Raw genomic sequence first — 19,598 nt, forward strand, 5'->3', positions numbered from 1 at the left:
TGGTTTGGTGGTGCTGAATTCTCTTAGCTTTTGCTTGTGTGTAAAGGTTTTAATTTCTCCGTCAAATCTGAGTGAGATCCTTGCTGGGTAGGGTAATCTTGGTTGTAGGTTGTTCCCTTTCATCACTTTAAATATGTCCTGCTATTCCCTTCTGGCTTGCAAGAGTCTCTGCTGAAAGATCAGCTGTTAACCTTATGAGGATTCCCTTGTGTGTTATTTGTTGTTTTTCCCTTGTTGCTTTTAATATTTTTTCATTGTATTTCATTTTTGATAGTTTGATTAATGTGTATCTTGGAGTGTTTCTCCTTGGATATTTCCTATATGGGACTCTCTGTGTTTCCTGGACTTGATTGACTATTTCCTTTTCCATATTAGGGAAGTTTTCAACTATAATCTCTTCAAATATTTTCTCAGTCCCTTTCTTTTTGTCTTCTTCTTCTGGGGCCCCTATAATTCGAATGTTGGTGCGTGTAATGTTGTCCCAGAAGTCTCTGAGACTGTCCTCAATTCTTTTCATTCTTTTTTCTTTATTCTGCTCTATGGTAGTTATTTCCACTATTTTATCTTCCAGGTCATTTATCCGTTCCTCTGCCTCAGTTATTCTGCTATTGATTCCTTCTAGAGAATTTTTAATTTCATTTATTGTGTTGTTCATCCATTCTGTTTCCAAGATTTTGGATCATCTTTACTATCATTACTCTGAATTCTTTTTCAGGTAGACTGCCTATTTCATCTTCATTTGTTTGGTCTGGTGGGTTTTTACCTTGCTCCTTCATCTGCTGCGTGCTTCTCTGTCTTCTCATTTTGCCTCACTTACTGTGTTTGGGGTTTCCTTTTCGCAGTCTGCAGGTTTGTAATTCCCTTTGTTTTTGGTTTCTGCTCCCAGTGGCTAAGGTGTTTCAGTGGGTTGTGTAGGCTTCCTGGTGGAGGGGACTAGTGCCTGTGTTCTGGTGGATGAGGCTGGATCTTGTCTTTCTGTTGGGCAGAACTGCATCCGGTGGTGTGTTTTGGGGTGTCTGTGACCTTTTCATGATTTTAGGCAGCCTCTCTGCTAATGGGTGCAGTTGTGTTCCTGTCTTGCTAGTTGTTTGGCATAGAGTGTCCAGCTCTGGAGCTTGCTCGTCGTTGAGTAGAGCTGGGTCTTAGCGTTGAGATGGAGATCTCTGGGAGAGCTTTCGCTGTTTGATGTTATGTGGAGCCAGGAGGTCTCTGGTGGACCAATGTCCTGCACTTGGCTCTCCCTTCTCAGAGTCACAGGCCTGACATGCAGCTGGAGCACCAAGACCCTTTTGGGAGGTCTGAGGTCTTCTGCCAGCGTTCAGTAGGTGTTCTGTAGGAGTTGTTCCACATGTAGATGTATTTCTGATGCATTTATGGGGAGGAAGGCGATCTCCACGTCTTACTCCTCCACCATCTTGAAGTTCTCCCTCATAGGATTTTTATGAGAGGTTTTTGTGGGGGTTTTGCCTTCTCCTTTTGTAGTCTTTGCTTTTTCAGGTTTTTGTTTTCTTTAGTTGTTTTAGAGTCTTACATTTTGCAGGCTCTCCACAGCTGTCTGATTATTCTTTGCTGTCTGCTTATGGTTAAAGATGATCTAAAGAGCTGATTGGAACCTCTGACTGTGTAGGTGGGGCTTGTTGCAGTTGACTTCACCAGCCGGGTGAACTGGGTGGGTCATTTGTTGGGGAATTCCCAATAATCAGAATCTTTAGGGTTTTTTTCCTTTTTCACTGGTCGTATTCCCCAAAGGAGAATTTTCAGTCCTCTGACTGCAGGGTAAAGGCCTTTCTGCCAGTGTTCTGAGAGCCAATTAGGGGGGAAAATCTGAGTTTCTCTGTATTTTGCTTTCAGTATGCATGCATTCACTTAATCTCTACTTTCAGTATGGTGATCACACTGTCACATGTGTTTGGTACGCCAGGCTAGATTTCCTCTGACTTACCACATCCTCGTAATGAATCTTCAGACTTTCCTCCCCTACCCCAGCAGGGGCAATATGGATGGGGCAGTGGCACACAAATCTAGGAATCTAAATTTTCTTCAGCAGCTTTTACCTGATTCTCCTTAGTTAACCACACACCCCCATTTAGCCTCCCCCCTTTGCTTCTAGTTCTGGAGTCTTGAGAGGTTGGGTTGGATCTTAGCTGACCAATCTTCAAATTTGACTCCATTGGATCTGCAAGGTCGGTTACCACTTGTCCGTCTACTTTCCAGCTTCCAGATTTTACTGATGTTGTCTCCCCTCTTATTCTCCACGTTTCTGTGGGTTTGTCATTTTAGAAAGACTCTGTATTATAGTTTTATTGGGAGTTTCAAGTGGGATTAAGGTTAGATGCACATGTTCTTTTTGCCTTCTAAACCTGAAAGTTTATGTTCTACTCTTAACATGTTGAAAGATTAACACAAAAATCACCCAAGTCTGTGATAATACCAAAAGAATCTCTCTTTTCTTTCTCTTTTTAAATTTTATTCTCTTTCCTTTCCTTTTCCTTTTGTGGTTTTTTTTTGGGGGGGGGTGTTTGGGGGGAATGTAGGGCTTGGGAGGTCTAAATTTACTAATCCAGACTGTACTGTCTAATAATAGCTAATATTTATTGATTACTTTAGCATGTGCTTTGTATCTACATGCATCAAAATTAATCTTCATAATAAGCCAATTTGTATCTCCATTTTACCAATGTTGAAACAGAGGATCAAGAGGAAGAGCTCACACAACTCTGACCTCGTAGAACCAGAATTTGAACCCAGGCAGCTGGACGCTAAAGCTTGTGCTCTTAATTACTATTGCTATTTTATTACTTAATCACTATGCTATTAAATAGTAGATATAAATTGGAAAAGTCTCTTTTATGTTTCTGTTAGTTTCGTTTACTGTGTAAACCCTTCTGCTGTACAGATAGACAGCTTGGAACATTAACTGGAGATGTCCAAGGTATCTTTTATATACCTAGGTGTTTTATATGTTTTGAACTGACAGGGTTGTTCCAGAAAACAAAGCAAATTGCCATAGTGTACAATTGTGTATGGCTCTGTACCAAGACAAAAGCTGTGTGAAGCCGTGCAGCCATGGAGAAGCTACACAAAATTTCAGTCCTCCAGAGCCCTACTTATCATATTCTTTCTCTTTTAGTCATTAAATGGTGGCTTATGAGCCTGAAAGTGTTTACGTACTTTCCCAGTATGAGCAAATTATTCCCTGTACATGGACGGGATCTAGAACCTTAGGAGAAGTTTTTAATTAACTTTTAATAGCGGAAGTTAATATGCATCAGAATAAGTTAATTTAATCTTCCTGAAATTAGTTTTCAGTCTTCAAAATACTATCCTTTCCTGCCTCACAATAATCAAGGAAACACAGATATTTTACAGAAAAACTAAAAAGACCAAAGAATGCGTGTAAATGTTTGGAGAAAAGTCACACTATGAGTCAGGAGCCAAATCTGCTGTCTTCTAGACAGCTCTGACTCTCAGCTGGCTGGGGAAATCCATCGAGCTAAATGTTCTGAACATTTAGAAAATGTTTAATCATTTTCTGAAAGGCTGGATAACTGTGTGGGCGCTAATGGCATAGACTGGAGAAGACATGGCAGGCAGGAAACACATCCCACACTTGACAGGATGTTCCCAAGGCAGGAAAGGCATTTCTCTCCCTCAAGTAGAATTGTTTCATTGAATAAAGACAACATGGGATCATTGAAATCTCCCTAAAATATCAATGACTAATGAAAGCAGGATATAGGACATGGTGAGTCTCACATAAACCAGTGGGATCATTTATGACATCATAATAAAGTAGTAGTATTTTGTGTATATACTTTCTTCCAAGAGATTCAAAGAGCTTTATAGACTCAGTCAGTCATCAGAGTTTTAAATCTGTGCTTAAAGCACATGGTCCCAGAGGTGGGAGCAGGACTCCAGCTCAGTGTCAGCCTCTCCTTTCTGGAGCTATGCCACCAGGCTTATGAAATTTCCACTCCTTGAATACCACCCAGTTAAAGCTTCCCTCTCTCTCCTCACCCCAGCTTCTGCTGCTTCTCTAAAACACTTCCTTTTCTTACCTTCTTCCAATACTCCTATCCTCATTAAATGCTCATCTGGATCTTAACACGGTATACAGCGCTTGAACAGTTCAGCAAAGAAATATCATTGACCTTCTTTAATTAAAGAGTGATATTTCCCCCTTCCACTCTCTCTGGCAAGCAGCAGTCACTCTCAAACGTAGAACTGAGGCTGAGACTGTACCAGTGAGTAGCTGGCAGATGAAAACATGGTGAGAGCCTTGAGCCATAACCTTGGTGAGTTTCCTGCGCTCTCCTCCTCGGTGGCATTTCCAGAGGTACACAGAAAAATGGTGAATTCACCATTCACTCAAGGACTATTTCTAAGACAAGGATTCTCTTTCCAAAACATAGTTCAAGAGAAAAATGAAAGGAACAAAGACAAAGAAGAGAATGAAACTGGATATTAGCTTACCTGCAGCCTGTAGGAACGTAGAAACAAGTAGAAAACTCCATTGTTCTAGTATAAGTTATGACTTCCCTTGTTTCTTCTGCTGTAAACTTTGTGGAATGCACAGTGCATCAGTTACAAACACTGTGTTTGTGGTCTTCTGAGTTTGACAACACTGCCTCCATAGAGTTCATCAATCATTGTGCCCTGAAGTGGTTTCATTTTGTCTTAGTTTGTAGGAAACAATTGTCAAAATTAATTAATGCATGAAAGAAAATGATCCAAAGAGTCTGTATTTTCTTTTCTTACTTTCTCTTGTCTGCCTTTGACTTAACACCATCATATCCTGAACGACACCCAGACTCAAATAGGAAATCCCCCCGGACCATCCATCCTAGTTCACGCCCCATGTTGCCATGAGGTTGTCTTTAGTGAAGCAATAGCATAAAAAGTGGACATGTGTTTCCTGGCTTTAGGGTTCCAAACGACCAGTGTGTAACTGGTGTGTAATCAGTATCTTTTCATGTTGGAACAATATGCAGGCTATTTGTGGTTGTTTTAAGAATTTCTCTTTGATTTTTTATGGAATTTTAAGTTTCTCTACTTATAAATAACCCAAAATAGTCTCTTTAATGTCAACATTCTGTTTAAAATTAATCTGCTTTCCTTCCCCAGCTCAGGTGCTGAACTACAGGTGTGTGTGTGTGTGTGTGTGTGTGTGTGTGTGTGTGTGTGTGTGTGTGTGTGTGTGTGTGAGTGTGTGTGCGTGTGTATAAAGAGGGGGCAGGTCAAAGATGAAATCACCTCATGTCCTCCTTGGTGTGAGCACTTGCATGGTTTTATCTGAGAAAAGTGAGGCCTCCAAAAGCTTAGACCCATCGAGTGCATGAGGCCTTGCTCCTCAAACATGCTACCTGGTTGCAATTTGCACCTATAACAGCTTCTAACTGTTTCCAGGGAGAATAATTTCTACTTTAATCAAGCTCCCCTTCTATATCAGATCCTTTACAGAAAACTATCCAGGGCTGAGTGCAAGCATCTTCAAACTTTCCTTGGTTCCTGAGAGCAGTTGACACTTATTCATTTCACACATCGAATAGCAGCATCAGAAGCTTCCAGGCAATGACACTGGGTGCAGTGTCCACGGAGTGCTGGGCTCTAACAGCAGAAGAGAATTGGGGGGCTGCTCCTAAGGCTAAGATAAGTAAAGCTTCTCACAGTTCCCTCACTGATTCATTAAAGGGGGACAGGGAGGTTGGACAGAAGGTGGAGAGAGAGGTAGTTGAGGAAGGAAACAGACTTCAGCACTAAAATGCAGCCCCCTGGGACCACCTTATCAAATAGACCCCTAGGTGTTTCCTGAAGTCATTAAAAGGAAGAGACATTGTTAAAGAGAGCCTGCCCTGAAAGCCAGGTGGTTTGGAGATCCTTTCTCCAAAAATCTTTTCATTATAGAAATTGCAAGTGATGACATTTTACATGTTTGTTGATGATGACTTGATAAATGACAACGCTGTTAAGGAGGGTGGGGGGCACCTTATTCACATTTTAGAATTAAAGAGATCTGAACAAATAAATGAGATAGGAATTTGGAATTCCTGACTCAGGCCAGAACCCCAAACCACAGATCTTATACTATGTAAATATCAATTTGGACTGGTATCTTTAATAGTAAATAGATAGGGAGAGTGATATTAGATGACTGATGTTTCCATTATGGTTCCACCTGGAAATGCCTTTTGACCAAATATTTATGTGGAGCAAGGGGCAACCGATCAATTGTTATCCCGATCATTATCCCACACTGCAGCCAGGATGCAGAGGGCTGTAAATCTCCCCATTGTCGCCCCTGCTGCCACTTCCAGCCTCCCTGGGCCACTGACTCGCGTGTGGCACACAGAAAATGGAAGCTATCAGGAGGAATGACCTCACGTGTTGACGTATTCACCACACACACATGCACCAGCCACGCAATCAAACCGAGCCTGCGCTCAAACTCACCTCAGTGCAAGAGGTATTCTCATCGCCTGTTCTCTAGATCTCCCCCTTTTCAGAACCTTGTTCTCGCAATTATCCCTTCTGTGCCTGTATCTTCAGCCTCTACTTTGCTATTGACTTTTTCTGACCAGAATAGAAACATTCCCAATTCTCTTCCATCTTAAAATAACAAAAACAAAACCTCTTCCTTACTCAGTGACGCTTCTGGAAGGTTGGAGGTTCTAAAGAGGCCACACCACTCAGTATCTGAAATGAAAAGCGTAATTGATTGTGATTTTTGGTAAGCAAAAAAGAGCTGTGCTTGTAAGACAGTCTCTCTGGACAAAGCAGCCTGCAGCTTTATATAGCAAGTTTAGGAAACCAAGTGAATTCGCCATCCTGCCCCCATGGCATCATCAAAATGCCGCCTGTGGGGTGCAGGCCATGTTTTGGTGTTTCTGTGTGCTGAGGCCTAGTCTTTCCTTCCTTCTTGAAATGCTGCTTACAGTCTTTCTGAGAGACTGGTCACTGTCTCCTGGCTTTTCTGCTGTCTCTCTGGCCATTCCTCAGCTTCCATTAATGGCTTTTCTTATAACTCTTTTAAGTAATGGTATTCCTCAGTTTTCATCCTCTGCTCCTTTCCTTCTGAGTCTGTTAGACCTCTTCCACTTGCTGATGGCTCCTGCCAATATGTGTTTCCTGATGACTCCAAATCTTTATTTTATCTCAAAGCGCTCTCCTAAATGAGTCACCTGACTGGCTGCCCATTGGGCATCTCCTGCCTGGGGATATCACGAGTTCTGCCTCTCATAGACCCTGTCTTGTTGCCATCATCCATCCAGTTGTCCAACTCTTCTTTGGTTGATTCCTCTCCCTGTTTCCTACATTCAATGACTAAGTCTGATCAGTTCTGCTTTACTCACAGAGGGCTCTCTTCTCTCCATCCTTACTGCCAGCACCTCAGTTCTCATTATCTGTTACCTGAATTACTGCAGAAGCCCCCTTACTTGATCTCCCTATTCTAGTCCAGCCTTCTTGCAATCCACAATTTTGACCTCTCTAAATGGGTTGTCATGTCACGCTCCTGTTTAAATCCTTTGTTTTTCTCCACTGCTTTCAGGTGGTAAAAGATTCTTTATCATGGCTTACTCTGACCCCTACAGTCATTTCCAGCCTTATATCTCACACTCCCTGTGTCAACCTCCCACACCTCGGCGGTTCCCTGAATTCAGCGCAATAAAGAGCCCCCACCTTCAACATGCTGCTTCTTGTCCTTGGAAACTCCCATTCCTTGCCCGGATTAATTCATCTGAAAACACAGCTCAGCCGTTGCTTCCTTTGTGGTGACTTCCCTGACCACCGTCCCTACCCCCGCTCTGATTTAAGTGCCCATTCTTTGTCCTCCTCCTTAGCAATTTTTACATCACATTACAATCATTTGACTGCAACCTCCTGGAGGCTAGGGATAAATGTGTCTTTATATCGGTATCTGCATCCCCAGTACCCTCTGCCTAATGGCTGACGGAGAAGTTGTTCATTTTTGATGAATGAACTGACCTTTTCACTTTATCAGGGCCACAATTTTAAATGTACACATGCACACACACACACTCATACATACCAAAAAACCCTTGAATCTGATCAGGTCTCTAGGTCTAACTACCAATTTATAGGAAACATAGAAAGACTAGAGAATATGTTACATGATACCACAGGGATGCTGTTAGCAAAATCTAAATGTGGGAACTTCCATCAGACTAGCCTCTGCATTTCTTTAACTGCAGTCAAGCAATCGCAATGTATGGAGTTCTTTTAGATGCTGATTTTTAAAAAAGTATGTAACCTAGAGAAATATAAATACTGATTGTATGTTTGATATTAAGGAATTATTGTTAATTTTTTTAGATGTGATAATGGTATTATGCTTATTTTTTTAAGAGTCCTTATATTTAGAAATACATTCTGACATATTCACAGTTGAAATGATATGATGTCTAGGATTTGTTTCAGAATAATCTGAGGCAGAAGTAGGTGCGGATATAGATGAAATTGGATTGGCCATGGCCTGATAATTATTGAAGCTGGGTGACGGGCACATCATGCTATTCTGCTTATTTTTGTTTATATTTAAAATTTTCTGTAGTAAAACTTTTTATTGTGGTAAAATATACGTAACGTACAATGTATCATTTTAACCATTTTCAAGTGTACGATTCAGTGGCATTAAGTACTTTACGTTGTTGTGCAACAATCCCTGCCATCCATCTCCAGAACTTCTTCATCTTCCCAGATTGAAACTCTGTACCCATTAAACAATAACTCCTTATTCCCCCTTCTCTGGCCCCTGGCAACCACCATTCTATTTTCTGTCTCTGTGAATTTGACTACTCTAGGTAACTCGTATAAATGAAATCATACAATATTCGTCCTTTTGTGTCTGACTTATCATCTTCGGGGTTCATCCAAGAGCAAACTGGGCCTTCATAGGAAGGATAAAGGAGTATGTGACAAATATCCATGTGTACAGAATGGTCGATATCCTGGAAAAGGCAATCCTTCCCTTGAGACTCTGAACAGGGATTAGGTTTAAATGAAAGAGATGTGGAAGAGTTTCCTTGAGCTCAGGGCAGTCCTGATGACAGAAGCCAAGATCCACTCTGGGCAACTTCCGTGGTGGTGCAATGGATAAGACTCCATGCTCCCAATGCAGGGGCCCCAGGTTTGATCCCTGGTCAAGGAACTAGACCCCACATGCATGACACAACTAAGAGTTTGCATGCCGCAACTAAGGAACTGGCGAGCCACAACTGAGAAGCCTGCCTGCTGCAACTAAGACCCGGTGCAAGCAAATAAATAAATAAATAAATAAATACTAAAGGGGAAAAAAAAAAAAAAGATCCACTCTGGGATGTTCTCAACCTGGAGAACCCAGAGATGGTGAGGACAGTTCTGGACTTGCCTAAGGGGTCTGGAATCTGAGCCACACAGTAGAGAAAAATGCACAGTACAGCTGATTCTAGAGAATATTTAAAATTCCAAATTGATTCCAGAACTCTGGGTACTCAGTATCTCAAGGTTAAGCTGGAATCAGATCTCACCCACCTCCCCTCCCACATTGCTCCTTAAGATGTCTAAAGGATGATTCTCCAGAAACCAGAAGAGTAAAAACAAGTTGCAGCTTAATATTTAGTGCAAACATTTTCTGGTTTAGCTTCTATTCTAATTTGATTTGTCTCTGGTTGGAATACATAAGAGGGTTTTTTTTTTTAATTCATAAGTGACATTACTCATAACTGACTTACTTTTGGCATAAAACTGCTGAAAGGTAGTTCCTGAGCTTAGGGTAAAAATACAATTGGCAGAGCTACATGTGGTAGAAATAAGTGCATAGGGATGCTCAGGAAATAGAAAAGCTGCCTGAGAGGTGGGAGAGGCCAATGAGAGCATGAGCTTTTCTGAGTAATCCTAAATAGCAAGTGTTAACTTCCTCTCCCTATTCTTAACTTTTTACCTCCCCCTCTGCAGTCTCTGACACTTCCTGAGTTGTGTGGACTGTAGATCTTCAAAACTCTAAAGTCTTTGGGATCTGGTGTCTACAGACATTAGAAGTTCTATGCCAGTTCTTCCAGCAAGATAGCTATAATCAATATGCCTCATATATAGGAATATTCATTACAGGATAAGTTCAGGAAGGAAGGTTTCGGAAACAACCCAAATATCCATCGACATGAACAGATAAACAAAATGTTGTATATACACACAATGGAATACTATTCAGGCTTAAAAAGGAATAAAATTCTGGTATTTGCTCTGTCTTTTAATTGATGTATTAAAACCCTTTATATTGGGCTTCCCTGGTGGCGCAGTGGTTGCGCGTCCGCCTGCCAATGCAGGGGAACCGGGTTCGTGCCCCGGTCTGGGAAGATCCCACATGCCGCGGAGCGGCTGGGCCCGTGAGCCATGGCCTCTGGGCCTGCGCGTCCGGAGCCCCTGCTCCGCAACGGGAGAGGCCACAGCAGAGGGAGGCCCGCATACCACAAAAAAAAAAAAAAAAAAAAAAAAAACCCTTTATATTTTATGTTATTATTGATATGTTAGGGCTTATGCCTGCCATTTTATTTTTTGTTTTCTATCATCTCTGTTTTCTGTTTCTGTTTTATTTTTCCTGCCTTCCTGTGGGCTACTTTAACTTTTTTTAGAATTCCATTTTTATGTGTCTATAGTGGGTATTTTGTTTTGTTTTTTAATCATAGTGTTTTTGAGTATACTCTTTGTATAGCATTTTTAATGGTTGCTCTAGGTATTACATGTGTATATACACACACACACATATAACATCACAGTCTCCTGGTGTTATCACTTCAGCAGGTTTTCTGTGTTGCTAGACTGCGTCTTTTCTGGTCCTTTGGCTAGTGAGAACTGGCCTTTGTTGGTCTTTTTTTGTCTGCGTCCTTTGGCATTTCCAGGTTGCTGGCTTCTCAATCTCCAAGTTTAGGATATATGAGGCAAAAGAAAATCCAAGCAACACCAACATGTCATTCCTCATGTCCCAGGGTCCCTAGCCGGTCTGGCTTTTTGTCTCTACTTTTCAAAGTCTTACGTTTGTTTTATATATAACATCTGGGGTTTTTAGTTGTACATGGTGGAAGAAATAGGGAAAAGTACATCCACTCCATCTTCCCAAAAGTGGAAATTTCTCCCCATTTTATTTTTGATCTAACATAGAATTAAGGTGAATTTACTTTTTCTTTACTATCCTGAGGATACCTATGACTCTGACCCAGCCCACTGGATCCAGCCTTGGAATTTACCCCAGAGGAAGTAGGCTCATAGCTAGATTGTCCACAGAATTTCAGGCAAGTGCCTATATTCTGTACACTCATCTTTCTTTCCTGTGTCTTTATTCTCCCTTGTTTGCATCATTTTCAGAGAGCTGCTACTAGTAGAGACCTCTCAGCCACAAGATGGTGCCTCAGAGTAGTTCAGGCTAAGCCTTTTCTGCTCTTCCTTGGGCCCGTACCTTTAACTTAATATTAGTAAACTCAGGGCTATTTATCTAAACCAAGGTATAGATGTGAAGACCCAATTGTGTTTTTCTTTAAGCCATGTCTTCTCAAATGCATGGAATCAGTATCAAAAATTGGTTTTGTTTGATTTTTTTTTGTATCTTTACAATAACTTTGTGGGAATTCATATAGGAATTTTTAGAAAGCAATCGTCATTCCTCTTAATCCAGTTGTCATTTTGTATCTGGGCTCATTGAAAATAATCTGTAATCTCAGCATAGCTTTAATAAAGGAATGTTATAAATGCACTTTGAAGGAGATGCACTCTCAATGTCTTTTGGGGTGTTTGAATCCATGAACCAAACTTTTGGTGAAGATGTTTACGTTTAATTACTAACCCAGCTTTTAAAATAGTGGCTTATTAGTTTATGTAAAAATGCAAAGAATAAATAGACTGGCAGAAACATGTTAGCAGTCTTTGGGTAGTGAGCTATGAGTGATTTCTTCTTTCATCTTCTTGTCTATATTTTTCAAGTTTTCAATAATGAGCTACTTTTATGATAGATTAAAAATAGAGGTAGGCATATTCTTCAGCTAATCAGAAAATGTTTATTAACCATCCAGTATATGTAAGCCAGCATATACATCTTCCCAGGCTTGATAGTTGGGTAAGAAAATTATTAGGCACTCCCTCACTAAAGGCAGGGGCCATGTCTTTCAAAATTTTGTAAGCTGTGATACCTACCATGTGCCTTATACATAGAGAGGCCTGGGAAATAACTGTTGAATGAACATAGAAGCCATTATTCATAGCTTTGAAGGGAAGAATTTTATTTTACTGGTCGTAAAGCTTTGGGTCAGAGTCCTCACACTGGTCTTGATACACTTCTCTGCTTGAGTATCAGCTCACATTCAGTGGCCAACCTGTGTCTGTTCTGTCCTTTAATTCTAGAACTAAGAATTCGTGATAATAAAACTCACTACTGTTTCCTAAAATAATAAGATTAGTAATGGAGTTGGATGGGCCAAAAAATACATAAATCCAAAGCATTAAACAGTAATTTAAAAATTCAGCCCTTGTTAATTCATTATTAGACTAACAGGAGTCTGCATGTGTATTAGACATAACAGGTACTCAAGCAATATTTGACAACTGACCAAATAAATAAATGAAATTTTATTGATCAGAGAATTTTAAATAATATCCTGAAAGTCTACATAGGAAGAAATTTATGAGTAAGGGGAAGGTAGACTAAAGAAAATGCCTTTTCTAACCAAGACGCAAGAAAATTAAGGATTTCTTCAGTGACTTTCAACTTGTGATTTTTGTAGGCCCAGCAGTTGTTTTTTTATTTAATAACAAAATTTTTTTTTAATTTTATTTACTTTTGGCTGCATTGGGTCTTCGTTGCTGCACACGGCCTTTCTCTAGTTGCAGCGAGTAGGGGCTACTCTTCGTTGTGGTGTGCAGGCTTCTCATTGCGGTGGCTTCTCTTGTTGCAGAGCATGGGCTTTAGGGTGCACGGGCTTCAGTAGTTGTGATGCGTGGGCTCAGTAGTTGTGGCACATGGGCTTCGTTGCTCCGCAGCATGTGGGATCTTCCCGGACCAGGGATCGAACCAGTGTCCCCTGCACTGGCAGGCAGATTCTTATCCACTGCACCACCAGGGAAGTCCCAGCCCAGCAGTTTTTATAAATTACAGAACTTTTATACTTCCGATACACTATTATATAACTTAAGCTATAGTTTTTCATTAGCTTTTACATATTATACTTAGTAATATCCATTAATAGCTTAGTTTAATAGGTTGTACATAAAAGTAATCCATAGACTTTTTCTTATGAAAGAATGAATGTAAGCAAGCTCACCAAAGTACTAGATTTACTAAAAATCCCAGTGTAAACTTTTGAGAGGAGTTCATGTGCGCACAAGACATGTGGAAAGTGGAGAGAATGGGGAGTAGATTCACTGAGTGGAAAATAAGCTAGAGAATGGAAATTGACAGACCTTTGGGAGGAAAAAGGGATTTCAGTGAAAGGTAGCAGTCTCAGCAGAGTCATGACATGGAAAAGTTGACTGAAAAGTCAGTATTCTGGCCATTTACAAACTTTAAAAAAAAAGAAGTAGAACCCTTTACTCAAATAAAAGCCTATGCAGAATACCAATATATAAATACTGTATACAAAAGCTGGGATGTTTGGGTTGAAACAAGGTTGGGAGTGTGTAGGAACCAAACCCCATCCTTCTTAGTCCCCCAACCTCTATCCCCATGGGCTCTAGGGAACGCAGTCTATGCTTAGAAACCTCCCCAGGTATCCAGTGTAGCCTGGCCGGTGGGCAGGTGTTAGACATTAATTTGTGACAAGGGAGCATTTTCCTCATGCTTATTTGTAAAGATGGACTGTTACTTTAAGGAATGTTTTCTCACCTCTTACCAGAAAAGACTATTTGACCATTGAGATTACCATCTGCAAGAATCACTCCCCTTACTTGAGATTCTTCCCTTGACCCTCTTGGGGACTGGCTTTGTGTATTTTAGCTCTTGGATGTGGTCTCTCAACTAGCCAAGCAGAATCTTCAAGTGCTGGTCCTGGGCCGGAAGCATATGTTAAAGCAGAATTCCCGGTGGAGGAAGGATGATATGGAAAAGGTGCAAAAGCAAGCCAGCTTTTTTTTTGCTGACAACATGTAGGTATTGAAGTTATTAAGTGAGTTACACTAGGCTCCAGTCATCTGCTTGTTACCTATTTTTTGCCATTTTTAAAAGTGCATGTGTGTGTGTGTATGTATGTATGTACACTCAGCCTCATTCCAAAAAAAAATTTGAGACAGCTTACAAAAATATAGTTTCTACAGCAGGATAAACTTAAATAGATGAGGAAATCAGGTTAAAGGAGAAATGAGTTAAAGCCCAAAATGAGATTAGTACACAGAATGCATGCCATAAATTCCTAAATAGATCATTTAACAAATATTTTACAAATATGAGCACCTTCTGTGTTCTTGGAGAAACAGCAGTGAACAAGACCAAGTCCCTGCCCTCTTGTGACTTAACAGTAAACAAGTAAACAAATAAACAGGTAATGTAATTCCAGGCAGTGATCAAAGCTGTGAAGACAGTGAAGCAGAGTAAGGAGCTGGAAGGGGGGGACTAGGTCGGGGATAGGTCAGAGGGGAGTGGAAAAAGCCTTTGGGAGGGGGCAGATCTGAAGGGAACGAATGAGTCATTTGAGAAAGGGTGGTGGGAAGAAGCTACCAGGCAGAGGGCACAGCAAGTGTTGAAAAGGGCCTGGGGCAGGAATGAGGAAAGCTGGCAGGCCAGCGTGGGTGGGCTGGGGGCAGCAAGAGGGAAGGTAGTTCCGAGGTCCGAGAAAAGGCAGGGACCACATTGCAGAGTTCCTCGTGGGCTCTGGATTTTATTCTCAATGTAAAGGGAATGTTGCTATGAGCTACAGCTTCCTAGGAAGCCAAAGGAACGTGGAAAACATGGTCAGCGACAAAATATACAGTGTCCATAGAGTATGAAGAAAGCAGCTAATCAGGAGGAGCACAGACCCACAACAGCACGCATTAACTTTTAGCATGCATTTAGGTTTTCATACTGTTTATGCCGACAAAGGTTTATTTCCGACTTTGCACGGATAATGAGCGCACCTCAGCCCCAAGTCTAGGTTTCGTTAGGTTGAATGTTAGAACTTCGAGGTTTGTCAGTATTCCCCAAATCATTTCTTCTTAAAAAGGTCAAATGGGGGAATTCCCTGGCAGTCCAGTGGCCCAGGTTCAATCCCTGGTCGGGGAACTAAGAATCCTGCAGGCTGCACAGCGCCTTCCCCTCCTCCGCCGAAAAAAAAGGTCATATGGCACTCAGCGCACAAAGCTGGAAGCTATCCCCTCCTTCAGATCCCAAACCAAATCCCATCTTTCTTTAGCTAAGTCCTTCTATTTATTCATGGGAGGGGGGTGCTTCCATCTCTCCAGGACTATAAGACAATAATAATGCTCTTCATGCAGTCACCTTAGGCAATACTGGGTAAACCTTAAGAGCGCAGGCTTGGGAATGAATACACCCAGGTTTAGATCATGGCCCTGCCACTTCCTGTCTGGGAAGGCGTTTTCTGTGTTTTCTTTTCTTCATATGCAACCCTCATGGGGATTAAATGAGAAGATACTTGCAAATCATACAGCACCAAGTACATGGAAGGTGTATATGTTTGTTGCTGTCACCATCATCATTATTTGTCTTAGGTGGAAGAACTGGATAAATGCAGTGTTATAACCAAGACGCCTGTTGGAAATTGGTCTCATGTTTGGTTTGGAGCCTGTATTTATTGCATACACTGAAGTTCCAAACCCAGTTGTAAAGATTGATTCAGGGACATTCTATGGCTTTGGATTTGAGTGTTTACATTTGTAACATTAACTCTGTTTTCCATTGATATGCCAAAGAAGCCTGTTCAACCATGCAGTAGAGAGAGCAGTATAGTGAATCCCTATGTGACTGTCGCCCCGCTCCAGCAGTCACCATCGTTTGTTAATCTTGCTCCATACAACCTTCACATGTTTTCTTTTTTCTTTTCCTCTCTCTTTTTCCTGGAGATTTTTCAGACAGATCCCAGTTGTTTTATCATTTCACTTGAAATACGTCAGTATAAGGTAAACTTTAAAGGGTCCACTTTGGGTCATTTGGATCAAGGCATAGGGCTTATCACATGTTGCTGTCCAAATCTCCTGAGCCAAGGTAGCCACCGCTGTTTTTACAGCACATGTATTCAAGTGGTCAGCGCTGATGTTGAGGGCCCATTGGAGGCTTTGTGCTCCTGGCTCTTCTCAAGTTGGAGATGCCTTTGGGTGCTGATCAGGATGACTACCCAGAAGCTGCTTGGGGATAACCAGTTTCAGCTTTGAGGTCAGCCCCTTACTTTTGCAAGAAATTGTCATCCTGCCCTGTTAGTATTATGAATTCGAGTGAGGAAAGGAGACGGGGAAAGGTGTGCTCTGTGGTGGATGAAGCAGATAGGAAAAACACCCTGGGAACACAGAGACCCAGCTTTTGAGTATGAAGAGAGAATTACTGTTAGAGTTCTCCATTCCAACGGAAGAGCCCAGTTGAGCTGCTAAGAATCCCTAGCATTAGCATTCCTTTCCCCTTAGCTTTCTATCTGTGTTCTAGATAGTGCTGTCTACCAGCTAGGACTTGCAGGCGGCTAAAAGTGTTCATGAGATCATGTCAGTTAAGAAAGCAGAACACTTTTGAGGAAAGTAGAGTAAGAAGAAAACAGCACGGTGAAGAATGCTATTCTTTGCCTCTTTGGGCGTGTGCTTGATTGTGTTCTTTCTTATGCCTGACTCAGCTCAGAGGACGATCCATTCCTTCTGTATGCCACACTGCACTCGGGGAACCACTGCAAGTTTATCACAAAAGATCTGATGCGGGACCACAAGGCCTGTCTGCCTGATGCCAAGACCCAACGCCTGTTCTTTAAGTGGCAGCAGGGACATCAGCTGGCAATTGTTAGTAGGCATCCGGGGTCAAAAATAACTTTTCAGGTATGTTACCTGTTCTCTACATAATGTCAGCAGAGCCAAGTAGATAGTAAGAATGTGGCATAGTCAAAGAATGTTGCAACTAGTTCTCAATGTTTTATTTTACTTTTAAATATTGATTGATTGATTGATTGATGTATTTGGCTTCACTGGGTCTTAGTTGCGGCATGCGTGTGGGATCTAGTTCCCTGACCAGGGATCGAACCCAGGCCCCAATGCACTGGGAGCACAGAGTCTTAACCACTGGACTACCCGGGAAGTCCCTCAATGTTTTATTTTTCTCAGCTTTAGTTTGGTATTTGGAATTACCCAGATCCTAGAAACACAGAGTCTGCCAGAGCAAAGTTTTCATAGGCCAACCCCACGTTAATTGACATATTGAAAACACCTGGAATGTTGTCAGTTGTGACATCAATTATGTCATCAATTACAAATCCTCATGTGTTTTTTATTCTCCTATTTATTTGCAATAGCTCAAAATTCCATATTCCTTATGGTTCATCATAACTTCTGTTTCTGCTAAATAACTCCTTTTTCCTGTTTAATCCACTGCTGTGGGACGGTCTCAATTGAGTTCTTTTTTGATTCTAGTTTAAATACCTGTAAGTACAAGGATGCCTCCTGTGTGAAAGCAAAGGGAGAAGATCTAAAGGCGAGTTACTACAGAAAAATACACTAGCCAATGATAAATATGGTCCAGTGGTCAAAAAATATATAAAACAACATTTATAGGAAATATGGTATCAAATTACCACAGAGATACAGTCAGCAAAATCAACTGTGAAAAACAATACAGGACAACGGACCTGGTTTCCTCAACAACAAAAAATTGCAAGAAAAATAGAGTTGAAAAGAGAAGCTCTAGATTACAAGAGAATTCAGCCAGTCACAATGTAATAACCTTATTTCAATTCCTATTCAAACAAATAAACTGTAAAATACAGTTACACACATATAATAATTGGGAAAATGTAAACAGTAGAAATTTGGTGATGTTAAGGAATTATTAATGCTTAAGTATAATAATGATATTCCTCATATTTACAAAACAAGTCCTTACCTTTCAGAGATACATACTGAATTATAGAAGAAATGATATAATATGTGAGATTTACTTCAAAATAATCTTGGGTGGGGGGTATGGATGAATGGGTGAAATAAGATTAGCCATGAATTGATAATGGTTGAAGCTGAGTGACAGGTACATGGGAGTTCATTGTGCTATTTCTTTATTTTTGTATATCTGAAAATTTTCTCTGTCACATACAAAATCAATAAAGGCAAAAAAAGGAATATATATATATATTTTATTATTATTATTTTAAGAGAGTCCTTAACCTTAAAAATGAAACCTCCCCAAAAAGGAACTCCTAATAGTAGGGGTCATCTTTTTTTTAATTGAAATATAGTTAATTTACAATGTTCTGTTAGTTTCAAGCGTACAGCAAAGTGATTCAGTTACACATATGTATGTATATATATATGTATTCTTTTTCAGATTCTTTTCCATTATAGGTTATTACAAAATATTGAGTGTAGTTCCCTGTGCTATACCGTAGGTCCTTGTTGTTTACCTGTTTTACATATAGTAGTGTGTATGTGTCAATCCCAACTCCTAATTTATCCCGCCCCCTACGGCCCCCACCCCCGGGATTCATCTTCACAGAGTTAGCTGCTCTTTCAAAATCCATTGTTAAGTAAGACAGAGAATACATCTCTGAAGCAAACTGAGAAGCTGTCAGAAGAGAAAGGGAAATGGCTAGGTATTCCTTTAGTGTTGTTCTCAATGTGTGGTTCCCTTTTTAATTCAACAGCATATTCTCATCTATGACACCGTGGTGCAAACAACGGGAGACTCGTGGCACATACCTTATGATGACGACCTGGTGGAAAGATATTCCTACGAAGTGCCAACCAAATGGCTTTGCCTTTACCGGAAGACATAAAGACTCTTACCCCCATGCTAAACTTGTGTTTGGGTGTCCTCCTGGTTGGCATCAGAGCTCTTAAGTTGAGGCTTGTTTAGAGCATTGCTTCTGTCCTGTCTGATCCGGTTTGTCCTGTTTGGTCCAGTTGGTTTGCATATCAATAAATTGATTTTTTTAATTAAATAAGATATAATATCTTTTCATAACCAGTTGCATTTTTTCCCCTAACATTTGTTAGGATTTGAGGCTTATCCAAAGTTGGGGAACTTGGTGCAGAGTGATACCTACCTTTCTCCTATTGAGCCAGCTGTTCCACTTACTTGGGCAACAGGGTCTTCTGGTATCCATTGTGCTACCCTTCCAGGTCCACCAATAGCAGAACCAATCCATCTGGCTCTGGGCTCCGGGTTGTCTGTAAACCCTTTCTCCATTTCTGATATCATCTCATCCTCTACATGTTATCTCCTTCCCACACTGAATCACTTGTGGTCCTCTCTGATGAGCTGGCCCAGATGTCAGAGGTGTATTGGCAACTTTTACTTATCACCCAATGATTTGAGTTGGAGGAAAGGGGGCAATTCCTTCTCTTTAGATTATGATTGTTTCTTCTTCATCCTATAATGCCTTTTCCAGACTGATTCAACATTTTGTGAACACTATTAATTCCATCACTTGGTATGAGGGCTTTCTAAA

At 40.9% G+C, this 19,598-nt stretch overlaps 1 protein-coding gene across 2 annotated transcripts in view; it reads left to right on the forward strand.

Moving 5' to 3' along the window:
- The window catches only part of PRORP (protein only RNase P catalytic subunit), a 120,393-nt gene extending 100,795 nt beyond the window's left edge, over window positions 1-19,598 (forward strand). For both annotated transcript variants that reach the window (XM_024133382.3, XM_024133379.3), the window contains exons 6-8: window positions 13,973-14,121; window positions 16,785-16,980; window positions 18,792-19,598. In XM_024133382.3, the coding sequence (XP_023989150.1) occupies window positions 13,973-14,121; window positions 16,785-16,980; window positions 18,792-18,923 (477 nt within the window). In that variant the 3' untranslated portion in view covers window positions 18,924-19,598. The remainder of the gene's footprint in view (window positions 1-13,972; window positions 14,122-16,784; window positions 16,981-18,791) is intronic.

This window comes from Physeter macrocephalus, chromosome 11, assembly GCF_002837175.3.
Source record: "Physeter macrocephalus isolate SW-GA chromosome 11, ASM283717v5, whole genome shotgun sequence".
NCBI classification, from domain to species: domain Eukaryota; kingdom Metazoa; phylum Chordata; class Mammalia; order Artiodactyla; family Physeteridae; genus Physeter; species Physeter macrocephalus.